Genomic DNA, 12,517 nt, shown 5'->3' on the forward strand with positions numbered 1-12,517 from the left:
GTGAAAATAGTGGGTTTTTTTGTTTTGTTTTGTTTTTTTGTAGTTGGACACAATACCTTTGTTTTTATTTATTTATTTATTTATTTTTTCCAAGTACATTTTCACTTCATTTTTTATTTATTTATTTTTTTTGACATAATCATACATGCAAATTTATTCCATTTAAGTCCCTGGTGCCCACCTATTCCCTTCCCTCCTCTCTCCCCTTATTCTCCTTCATCTATTCTACTGGTCTTCTTTTCATTCATTTTTATTTATTTATTTTTTTTTTAATTTTTTATTGTTGGTTGTTCAAAACATTACATAGTTCTTGATATATCATATTTCACACTTTGATTCAAGTGGGTTATGAACTACCATTTTTACCCCATAAATTTATTTATTTTTATGTGGTGCTGAGGATTGAACCCAGGGTCTCGAACGCGCTAGGCGAGCGCTGTACCGCTGTTGTTGTTGTTATTGTTGTTAAATCTCTTAATGTCAAATCATTTTGGTCAGAGAATATACTTACATATAATCTGTCTTTATAATTTATTAACACTCAGTTGGTAGATCTGGAAAAACATCGTGTGTATATGCCGTTGTTACTAGAGAATAGTATTCTGTATATGCCTGTTAGATTTGGTTGGTTTATTTTTTGTTCAAGTTCTTTTTCCTTTCTAATCTTCTGTTAGGTGGTTCTAGCCATTATTGAGACTGGGACATTGACATCTCCAGTTGTTATTATAGAATTATTTCTTCTATCAGTTCTGTCAATTTTTGCTTCAGATATTTTGATGATTTATTACTAGATATGTAAATGCTTATAATTGGAATATTTTCTTGCAGTTTTGAACTATTTAATGTTCATGGGTGGGGATGTAGCTTAGTGGTAGAGAGCTTGCCTAACATGTGCTTGGGATTGATCCTTAGTACTGCAAAAATGAAAAAAAAAAAAAAAAAAAAGTCTTCCTTTGCTCTCGTTTCTTTTCTTTCTTTCTCTCCTTTTTTCACCCATTACTGGAGATTAGACCTATGGTCTTTTGCATGCTAGGCAAATATTCTATTACTGAACTCATCCTCAGTCCCTCTTTTTAAATTTTTACAATTATTTTTTTCGGTACTGGGGACAGATTCCAGGGGTTCTCTAACTCTGAGCTATATCCCCAGCCCCCACTTTTTTTAATTTTTAATTTTGCAACAGGGTTTCGCTGAGTTACAGAAGTTGGCCTTAAGTTTGGGAGCCTCTTGCCTGGGCCTTCTGAGTCTTTGAAACTATGGGCATGCATCCCTGTGCCTAGACCTCTTTTTTATTTGAAGTCTATTTTGTCTGATAGTATAGCCATCCTTCTCTTTTTTTGTTACTATTTATATGGAATATCCCTTTCCATCCTTTCATCTTCAACTTATTTGTGTCTTTCAATTTAAAGTAAATCTCTTATAGGCAGCATATAGTGAATCTTGTTTTTTATTAATTCTGCCAGTCTCTTCCCCCACCCCACACCCCCAGTAATAGGGATCCATTTAACCCAGGGCCTCATACAGCCTGGGAAAGTACTCTACAAGTGAGCCACATCCCCAGCCTTCCTTCTCTTTCTGTCAGTTGGAGAGTTTAATATATTTGTACTGAAAATAGAAAGAATTTCTGTCATTTTGCTGTTTGCTATTTTCTATATTATTTCTTCTTCTTTTCTTCTTTCTTCCTTATTCCTTCTTCTCCTTCTTCCTCCTTCTTCTTTCTTCTTTCTTCCTCCTCCCCCTCCTCCTCCCCTCCCCCTCCCCCTCCTCCTCCTCCTCCACTAAGGATTCAACTCAGGGGCACTTGACCACTATTTTGTATTTTATTTAGAGACAGGGTCTCACTGAGTTGCTTAGCACCTTGTTTTTGCTGAGACTGGCTTTGAACTCATGATCCTCCTGCCTCAGCCTCTGGAGCTGCTGGGATTACAGGCATGCACCACCATGCCTGGCCCTCATTTCTAATATAGGTTGAATATCCTTTGTCTGAAATGCATGCAGTCAAACGTATTTCCAATTTTTTAGTTATTTTCTTTGTGGTTACCTTAGGAATTACATTTAAAATTCTAAAATTAGAAATTCTAATTTGAATTTATACTAGTTTAACTTAACATGCAAAAACTCTGCCCCTTTAAAACTCTTTTCTCACTTTCAGTTGTAGATGTCACAAAGTTATATCTTTGTACATTATATGTTCAGAAACATAAACTCATAATTTAAATACATCAGTCCCTTAAATTATGTAAAAAGCAAAACTGTGAAATTTCAGGCCAGAAGTACAATAGTACTAGCTTTTATACCAATAGCTGTTTAAGTGTATTAATATCTTAAATCATGTAGAAAACAAAAAGTGGAGTTATGTACCATTGTCAACAGTGATACTAGTTTCCATAAATTGCTCCTGTGTATGCCTTTTCTGAGATCTTTATTTCTTCATATGTCTACAAATTACTGTCTAACATCCTTCCATTTTGACCAACTAGACTTACTTTCACAGAGCAGAATAGTGGTAACAAACTCCCCCAGGTTTTGTATATCTGGGAATGTCTTAATCCTCACTTTGGAAGCATAATTTTGTCAGATACAGCATATATATATATATATATATATATATATATATATATATATATATATTAATTTTAGATGGTCACAATACCTTTATTTATTTATCTATTTTTATGTGGTGCTCAGGATTAATTAAGCACAGTGTCTCGCTCGTACTAGGCAAGTGCTCTATCACTGAGCTATAGCCCCAGCCCCAGTTACAGGATTCTTGATTGATATCTATCAGTCTACTGCCTTCTAGCTTCCCAAATTTCTGGTGAGAAACCTAATTATTTTTATTAAGGATCCCTTGTATATAATGAAATATTTTTTTATACTTTCACAGTTTTCTCTTTGGGCTTTCAACAGTTTGTCATTCTGCATGGAAAACCCATTGAACTTCTTGAATGTCTATGTTCATGTATTTTCATCAAGTTTGGAAAGTTTCCAGCCCTTATTTCTTTAAATACTCTCTTCCCCTATTTCTCTCACTCTCCTTTTTTGGAGTATTCCAATGTGTATGTCAGACCCCTTGATGGTGATTTACCGAATTCTGCCTGTTTAAAACTGCTTTTAAATCTGTTTAGTAAATTTTTTTTTTATTTCAGTTTTCATCTATTCTAGTTTCTTTTGGGTTTTCTATCACTTTATTGATATTTCCATTTTTTTCATACATCATGTTCTTGACATTCTCCACATTTTTAAAAAAATTCTAATTAGGTATATATAACAACAGAATGAATTTTGATTCATTGTACACACTTGCCACATAACTTTTCATTTCTCTGTACACAATGTAGCATCTTACCATATGTGCAGTCATACATGTACCTAGGGTAATGATGTCCATCGCATTACAACATCTTTCCTGCCCCCATTTTGCTTCACCTCCCCTCCCTCCCCTTTGCCCAAAGTGCCTCCATTTTTCCCATTCCCCTCCCCATTATGGATCAGCATCCGCTTTCCAGAGAGAACTTTTGGCCTTTCTTTTTTTGGGGATTGGCTTACTTCACTTATCATGATATTCTCCAACTCCATCCATTTACCTGCAAATGCCATAATTTTATTCTTTCTTAATGCTGAGTAATTTTGTATATATAACACAGTTTCTTTATCCATTCATCTATTAAAGGGCATCTAGGTTTCTTCCACAGTTTAGCTATTGTGAGTTAAGCTGCTATAAACATTGATGTGACTGTGTTACTGTAGTATGCTGATTTTAAGTCCTTTGGGTATAGACCAAGGAATGAGATAGCTGGGTCAAATGGGGTTCCATTCCAAGTTTTCTAAGGAATCTCCATACTGCTTTCCAGATTGATTGCACCAATTTGCAGTGTCACCAGGAATGTATGAGAGTGTGCTTCCCCCCCACATCCTCACGAATACTTATTGTTGTTTGTATTCTGTTTTTTTAGTTATCGGCGGACACAACATCTTTGTTTTGTTTTGTTTGTATGTGGTGCTGAGGATCGAACCTGGGCCGCACGCATACCATGCGAGCGCGCTATCACTTGAGCCACATCCCCAGCCCCGTTGTTTGTATTCTTGATAACTGCCATTCTGACTGGTGTGAGATGAAATCTTACAGTAGTTTTGATTTGCATTTCTCTAATTGCTAGAAGTGTGTGTTCAGCTCTTTAGCTCATTTACTGATTGGGTTGTTTGGGTTTTTTTTTTTTTTTGGTGTTAAGTTTTTTGAGTATTTTATGTACCCTAGAGATTAGTGCTCTATCTGATGTGCATGTGGCAAAAATTTGCTCCCAAAATATAGGCTTTCTCTTCACCTTCATTTATTGTTTCTTTTGCTGAGAAGAAGCTTTTTAGTTTGAATCCATCCCATTTATTAATTCTTTATTTTATTTCTTATGTTTCGGGAGTCTTGTGCTCTTGGATAGGCAAAATTAATATTGTCAAAATGGCGATACTACACAAAGTGCTATACAGATTCATTGTGATTCTAATTAAAATCCCAACATCATTCCTTATAGAAATAGAAAAAGCAATCATGAAATTTATTTGGAAAAAATAAAAGACCCAGAATAGTTAAAGAAATCCCTAGCAAGAAGAGTGAAGCAAGAGGGATCACAATACTGGACCTTAAACTATACTACAAAGCCATAGTAACAAAAATGGCATGTACTGGCACCAAAATAGACATGTCAACCAGTGGTACAGAATAAAAGACATGGAGACAAACCCATATAAATACAGTTATCTCATACTAGACAAAGGCTCCAAAAACATACATTGGAGAACAGATAGCCTCATCAACATATGGTGCTGGGAAAACTGGAAATCCATATGCAGCAAAATGAAACTAAACCCCTGTCTCTCACCATGCACAAAATTCAACTCAAAAGTGGATCAAGGACCTAGGAATTAGACCAGAGACCCTGCAGGGTGCCTAATAGAGGAAAAAGTAGGCCCAAATCTTCATCAGGTCAGATGAGGCCTGACTTCCTTAATATCTTTAGTTCTTTAAGCATCTCTAACATAGTTGTGCCATTGTCTGGTAAATTTACCTTCAGGTCTTTTTCAAGGACAGTTTTTGGTATATATATATATATATATATATATATATATTCCTTTCAATGGGCCATGATTTACTCTTTCTTTATATGCCTTATGATTTTTGTCGTTGCGCACTGGACATTTTAGTCTAATAATATGGTAACTCTAGCAATCAGACCTCCCCCTTTCCAGTGTATACTGAATTTGTTCTGTTGTACCAAAGATGAACCTCAAGTATAAACTTGAGTATTAAGTATTAAGTTCTTCTCAAGTCTTTAACTCTGCATCTTTCTCTCTGCGTGGTGACTCTCTAATTTCCTGTATATTTGTGGGGTTTTTTGTTTCTGCTTTTGTTTTTTGCAGTGCTGACAATCAAAACCTTTGAAGAACTATTGCAACTTTTCTTAAAATCTAGAGCTATTCAAAATTGGGGAAAACAGTTCCATAGAAGAATCTCAAACTAATCAATAGATAACTTGGTAAAGATTTACTCTTTGGTTAATTGTAACTTTGCCAAGACTACTAAAATTCCCCTGTGGTTGCTTTTAAATGTTATAGTCTTCAGGGTCTTCCATCCAGAAGGGGCAGAGTCATGGGGCCTGGAGCTTTAAATTCCCTGGAAGTCTCTTGAATTCAGAAGGGCAGGGACTTGCAACAAACAGTGGGGAAGAGATACCGACACCCGTAGCACAAAAGTTAATAACAAGAATCAACAAATGGGACTTACTTAAACTGGAAAGTTTTTTCTCAGCAAGAGAAACAATAAGAGAGGTAAATAGGGAGCCTACATCATGGGAACAAATTTTTACTCCTCACACTTCAGATAGAGCCCTAATATCCAGAGTATACAAAGAACTCAAAAATTAAACAATAAGAAAACAAATAACCCAATCAACAAATGGGCCAAAGACCTGAACAGACACTTCTCAGAGGAGGACATACAATCAATCAACAAGTACATGAAAAAATGCTCACCATCTCTAGCAGTCAGAGAAATGCAAATCAAAACCACCCTAAGATACCATCTCACTCCAGTAAGATTGGCAGCCATTATGAAGTCAAACAACAACAAGTGCTGGAGAGGATGTGGGGAAAAGGGTACTCTTGTACATTGCTGGTGGGACTGCAAACTGGTGTGGCCAATTTGGAAAGCAGTATGGAGATTCCTGGGAAAGCTGGGAATGGAGCCACCATTTGACCCAGCTATTGCCCTTCTCGGACTATTCCCTGAAGACCTTAAAAGAGCGTACTACAGGGATACTGCTACATCGATGTTCATAGCAGCACAATTCACAATAGCAAGACTGTGGAACCAACCCAGATGCCCTTCAATAGATGAATGGATAAAAAAAATGTGGCATTTATACACAATGGAGTATTATACGGCACTGAAAAATGACAAAATCATGGAATTTGCAGGGAAATGGATGGCACTAGAGCAGATTATGCTTAGTGAAGCTAGCCAATCCCTAAAAAACAAATGCCAAATGTCTTCTTTGATATAATGAGAGCAACTAAGAACAAAGCAGGGAGGAAGAGCAGGAAGAAAAGATTAACATTAAACAGATACATGAGGTGGGAGGGAAAGGGAGAGAAAGGGGAAATTGCATGGTAATGGAGGGAGACCCGCATGGTTATACAAAATTACATATAAGAGGTTGTGAGGGGAATGGGAAAATAAACAAGGAGAGAAATTAATTACAGTAGATGGGGTAGAGAGATAAGATGGGAGGGGAGGGGAGGGGAGATAGTAGAGGATAGGAAAGGTAGCAGAATACAACAGTTACTAATAGGGCATTATGTAAAAATGTGGATGTGTAACCGACGTGATTCTGCAATCTGTATTTGGGGTAAAATTGGGAGTTCAAAACCCACTTGAATCAAATGTATGAAATATGATATGTCAAGAGCTTTGTAATGTTTTGAACAACCAATAAAAAAAAGAAAAAAAAATATCCTGTCACTATCTCTGTGAATGTATAATATATATGTATAATGTATTATGTATATTGGTATATTCCTAGTGATGACCCAGATCCTAGCACATAATAGACTTTCAATAAACTTCCCCCCCCCCCAAAAAAAAATGACTGCTGCCTTAGTCTGCACCTCTCTTATTAGAAGTAGAGCACATATCCCTGATTTTTATTATTGTACACTCTGGCTCCTGTAAGTAGTGTACGAGCTGCCACAGGAACACATGCACTACTGCCAACCATGGAGCCACAGAGGTGGGGAAAGCATAGCTGCTACTCTGTGAAGAACTGAAATTAACTGTAATATACTATCCTCACCTTCCCCTAGAAGTTGCAAGCCTTGAATAGATTCCAGAGTTCCAGAATTCTAGAACCAGACAGATTCTTTCAGTGCATTTATTGCCTACATGAAGAGAGAAATTTCTGATGCTTACTATTCCACCATATTCCCAGAATCGGCCTTTGAGCTATTTTTCAATTTTTCTAGTTCTAGAGCTCCTATTTAAAAAAAAAAGTAAGTCTCATAGAAGAATATTAAATATCAACAGGTGAATTAGTTAAGATTTACTTTTTGATTTATTTCTGCTTTGCCAGAACTACTAAAATCACAATATGCAAACGGTATTTTCATTTCTGTAAGGGCAACTTAGGATATGTATATCTACAGCAAATCAATGGTTCATATGACACGTTTTTTTACCTCAAATATTGTCTTCCATTAAGCACGATTTATTTATTTATTTATTTATTTTTAGTTGTTGATGGACCTTTATTTTGTTTGTTTGTATGTGGTGCTGAGAATTGAACCCAGTGCCTCATGCATGCTAGGCAAGCACGCTACCACTGAGCTTCAACCTCAGCCCCATAATTTATTTTTATATTAAAAAACAATAAGCCTGGCATGGTGGCACATGCCTGTAATCCTAGCAGCTTGAGAGGCTGAGACAGCAGAATTTCAAGTTCAAAGCCAGCCTCAGCAATGGCCAGACAAGGAGCTAAGCAACTCAGTGAGAACCCCGTCTCTAAATGAAATACAAAATAGGGCTGGGGATATGGGTCATAGGTCAAGTTCCCCCCCCATTTCAATCTCCAGTACCAAAAAAAAATAGATACCAATTTTAGAAAATTTGGGTCATACTAAAAATTTCCAAAATCTCAATAATAATCAAGCCAGGTTTTTAAATATCTATACTTAGTTTTCTATTCATTTTTTAAAGTTTTTCTTTTTTTTAATCTTTATTTATTTATTTTTATGTGGTGCTGAGGATTGAACCCAGCACCTCGCACCTGCGAGATGAGCGCTTTACTGCTGAAGCCACAACCCCAGCTCCGAAGTTTTTTCTTTTTAATTGTAGGTGGACACCTTGTTTTTGTTTTTATTTTTATGTGGTGCCGGGGATCAAACCCAGTGTCTCACGCATGCTAGGCAAGCACCCTTCTACTGAGCCACAACCCCAGCCCCTTAGTCTTCTATTCATATAAACAGATATGCAGGTAAAATTGTAATTATTTTCTTGCTTTTTATAATGTATAACTTGCTTTCTCCACTGGTTAGACAATGAACATTTTCCATGCCATTAAATAAATATTCTCCTGTAATATCCTTTAGTTTTTGGTTTTTTTGTTTGTTTGTTTTTTAAGGGATGGGGTCTCTGTATGTTGCCCAGAGTCCTGGGCTCAAGCAGTCCTCCTGCCTTAGCCTCCAGAATAGCTAAGACTACAAGCCCAAATTGTAATATCCTTTTGGATGATTGCTTAGTTATTCACTATACACCTGTACAATGAATTTGTCTAACAAATGGGGCAGGGTACCAGGGATTGAACTCAGGGGCACTTGGCCACTGAGCCACATCCCCAGCCCTATTTTGAGTTTTATTTAGAGACCAGGTCTCACTGAGTTGCGTAGCACCTCACTATAGCTGAGGCTGGCTTTGAACTTTTGATCCTCCTGCTTCAGCCTCCTGAGCTACTGGGATTACAGTGGTGCTGGACATGGTGATGCTCATCCAAAATTTCTTAATGTTGGGATATAAGTTGGTTTCTGGTTTATTTTGGTTTTGCACTTTGATTATCCCTGTAAATATATTTTCACACATATGTATGATTTTGTGCAAAGTTGTTTGGTTCTGGGGATTGAACTCAATGTCTTATATATGCTAAGCATGCACCCCGGCACCTATATGCTAAGAATTTATTTCAAGATGTCAAAGGTATGTACATTTTTATAGCTTTTAATAATGTGGTTGTCCAGGGAAAGATTGTATTACGATATTTCATTCACAGTTTGTGAGAATGCCTCCTATCTCACACTATAACTAAACCTGTATGTTATACTTTTTAAAAAAATTCTTGCTAGCCTAATATATAACAAGCAGTTCATCAATATTGGTTCAATTTTTGTTTTTATTGTGATTATTACTGAATTTAAATTTTTGTTATATATATTTGTTGACTGTTTATATTTGGACAGTTGCTTGTACATTATATTTGGAGAGTTGCTTGTACATATCTTCTGCCACTTGGATTTTTTTCTTTTTATTTGTTTGATTTGTGAACATATCAATTGACTAAAGGATATCTTGATAGCTAGACTTTTGTCTGTATGTTTTTAATTTTTAATATACTTTTTATTTTTTAATAATTTTAGATTTTCAAGGCTGGGGTTGTGGCTCAGTGGCAGAGCACTTGCCTTGTATATGTGAGACACTGGGTTTGATCCACAGCACCATATAAAAATAAACAAAATAAAGATATTGTGAAAAAAATAATAATAATTTTAGATTTTCAGAAAGGTTAGAAAAAATAAGAGTTTGTATGTACAATTCACCCAGCTTCTCCTAGTGTTAACATTTTATTTACATAACTATACTACATTGGTCAAAACTGAGATCTAAACATTAGTTAACCCTGTAACTAAACTACAGACCCTTTTTTCCCCCCTGTACTGGGAATCAAGCCCAGGGATGCACACATACCTATGAGACAAGTGCTCTATTGCTGAGCTTCACCCCCAACTCCAAGCTATGGTCTTTATTGGCTTTTGCCAGTTTTTCTATACATGTTTCTTTCTTTTTCAAGATCCAGGGTTTAGTCTGGGATACCACATTACATTCAGTATTGTTTTTATTTTGGAACAACTGTTTTCACACCAGTAGGAGAATTGATGAATTTATACAAAATGTATATCTTTTGTAATATTCTTTGTGCTTTCTTTCATTTGTCAATTACATTTATGATTTGAGTTTTAAAAGTTTTTTCATATTCATTTGTTTTTGAAGTACAGAAGTTTTACGGTATTAGTAAAGTCTACATTTTGGGTTCATGGTTTCTTGCATATATTCTTAGAAAAGACATCTTTGATTTTAGATAATTGCTTGTATTTTGCAATGCTTTCATTGTTTTTAATATTTAAATATTTAACATGTTTGGTAATTATTTTGTTTACAAATTAAGAAAGGAACTTAAAAACAAGAAGAAAAATAAGAAACATAACTGAAAAAATTAAATCCCTTCTTTTTAGGTTATCCCCTACTATTTATTGAATAATCTACTTCAAACAGCATCTTTAATAATGTATTTTGATGTATATGTGAACCAACTGCTGGGCTAGCTTTGTTTCATTGTTTATTTTAGAAAGTACTTCTTTTTCCTCTGCCTTTCTTTCTTTCTTTCTTTTGTATATTCATGACAATAGTGGAATGCATTACACTCATTATTACCCATTTTCAGCACAATGTTTCATAACTTTGTATATAAAGTGTGTTAATGCCAAATTATGCCATTTTACATGTACTTTTTTTGCATTACAATTCTTAATACACATATATACCACAATTTATCATATCTCTGTTTGTATTTAGGATATGTTGACACCAAGTTCAAATCTTCATACATGTATTTTGTATAATGATGACCATCACATTCCACCATCCTTGCTATTCCCCTTCCCCCTCCCTTTCCCTCCCACCCCTCTTCCCTATCTAGAAATAATCTTCCTCCTTTCTTGTATTAAAAGAATGTTCTGGGGCTGAGGTTGTGGCTCAGTGCTCTAGCAGTTGCCTGGCATGTGTGAGGCACTGAGTTCGATCTTCAGCACCATATAGAAATAAACAAAATAAAAGTATTATGTCCATCTACAACTAAAAAAAAAAATTTAAACAAAAAAGAAGGTTCTTCTATCTGAACTTACAACTTACCTATTCTGTTTCTAACCTAAATTTTAAAATAATTTTCTGGGCTTTTTTTGTTGTTGTTGTTTTCTGTGTTGTCTTCTAGATAAGTTTTTAGTCTAAAACTCATTTCTTTTTTTTAACTTTTTTTTTTTAGTTGTAAATAGACACAATACCTTTATTTATTTATTTTTATGTGGTGCTGAGGTTCGAACCCAGTGCCTCACATGTGCAAGCACTCTACCACTGAGGCACAACCCAGCCCCTGACTAAAACTCATTTCTGAAAGTGGATTATCTGAGAATTTTATTGGAATAAATTTAATCTCAGTTTAATTTGGAGGGAAAGTAGAATTACTGTATTAAATCATCCCATTCATCTGGAGCATGGATTATGCTTTCATTCATACTTCTATTTCATTTTTTTTAAAAAAGTATTAGCCTGCCTTGCTGTTTGAAGTGAGTTTAAAAGGGTTTTTTTTTTTTTTTTTGGTGTGTGTATTTATACCTATATTTATATTTTTTAAGGTTCTTTTTGGGAGAGTGAAGAAAATTCAGCCTTCTATGGATAAAAACAAAGTTTCTTTGGATCCTTCTCCCAATTTTGATTGCCACATGTCAAGAAATTTACCTTCTCTGAAAGACACCATTGAACTACAAGCCTACAGTTCAGCAGTATGTTAATATTATGGTTTATTTGATGACTTGAAAGTCACATGCTTAATTCAGTGGCTACACTTATTTAGATGTTCTGTAGTTTAACACCTAACTTGGGAAACATCAACTTCCCTTTGAAACAAGACTTCACAACAAGGTGACCATAGTTGTTAATAATGTATATTTCAAAATCACTGAGAAGCAATTTTCAAATGTGTCACCATAAAAAAATGATGAGTAAGGTGGCAGATATGTTAATTGGCTTGATTCATTCTTAATTATTTATAATTATTGAAACATGACATTGTACACTATAAAAGTATACAGTTATGATTTGTCACTTAATATTGATTTTTAAAATAAGACTATTTTGAAACAATCTTGCTCATTTTTGTATTCTAGAAAAGAAGGAACCTAACCATTAGGTAAAACAGCAATTTTATATCCTTTTTTGCTTACTAGTGGACCTTTAATTTTCTATAGAAGATTATGTACATGTTATGTGTAATAAGATATAAATAAATCTTCTGTATAGAAGTATGTGTATATTCTCACATGTAAAAATATTAACTTTTGTTATTTTCCTAATTAATTATTCCTACCCAATAAAATATAATGGTTTAGAACACACATAAAACATTTAAATTTTAGTGGAAAACTACTT

The 12,517-nt window shown here is 34.9% G+C and overlaps 1 protein-coding gene across 1 annotated transcript in view; it reads left to right on the plus strand.

Annotated features, from left to right (window-relative positions):
- The window catches only part of Tex15 (testis expressed 15, meiosis and synapsis associated), a 65,761-nt gene that overhangs the window by 25,998 nt on the left and 27,246 nt on the right, over nucleotides 1-12,517 (plus strand). Inside the window, exon 4 of the mRNA XM_027939270.2 lies at nucleotides 11,725-11,871. Coding sequence (XP_027795071.2) covers nucleotides 11,725-11,871 — 147 coding nt within the window. The remainder of the gene's footprint in view (nucleotides 1-11,724; nucleotides 11,872-12,517) is intronic.

The sequence above is a fragment of the Marmota flaviventris genome, chromosome 3 (genome assembly GCF_047511675.1).
Source record: "Marmota flaviventris isolate mMarFla1 chromosome 3, mMarFla1.hap1, whole genome shotgun sequence".
Classification (NCBI taxonomy): domain Eukaryota; kingdom Metazoa; phylum Chordata; class Mammalia; order Rodentia; family Sciuridae; genus Marmota; species Marmota flaviventris.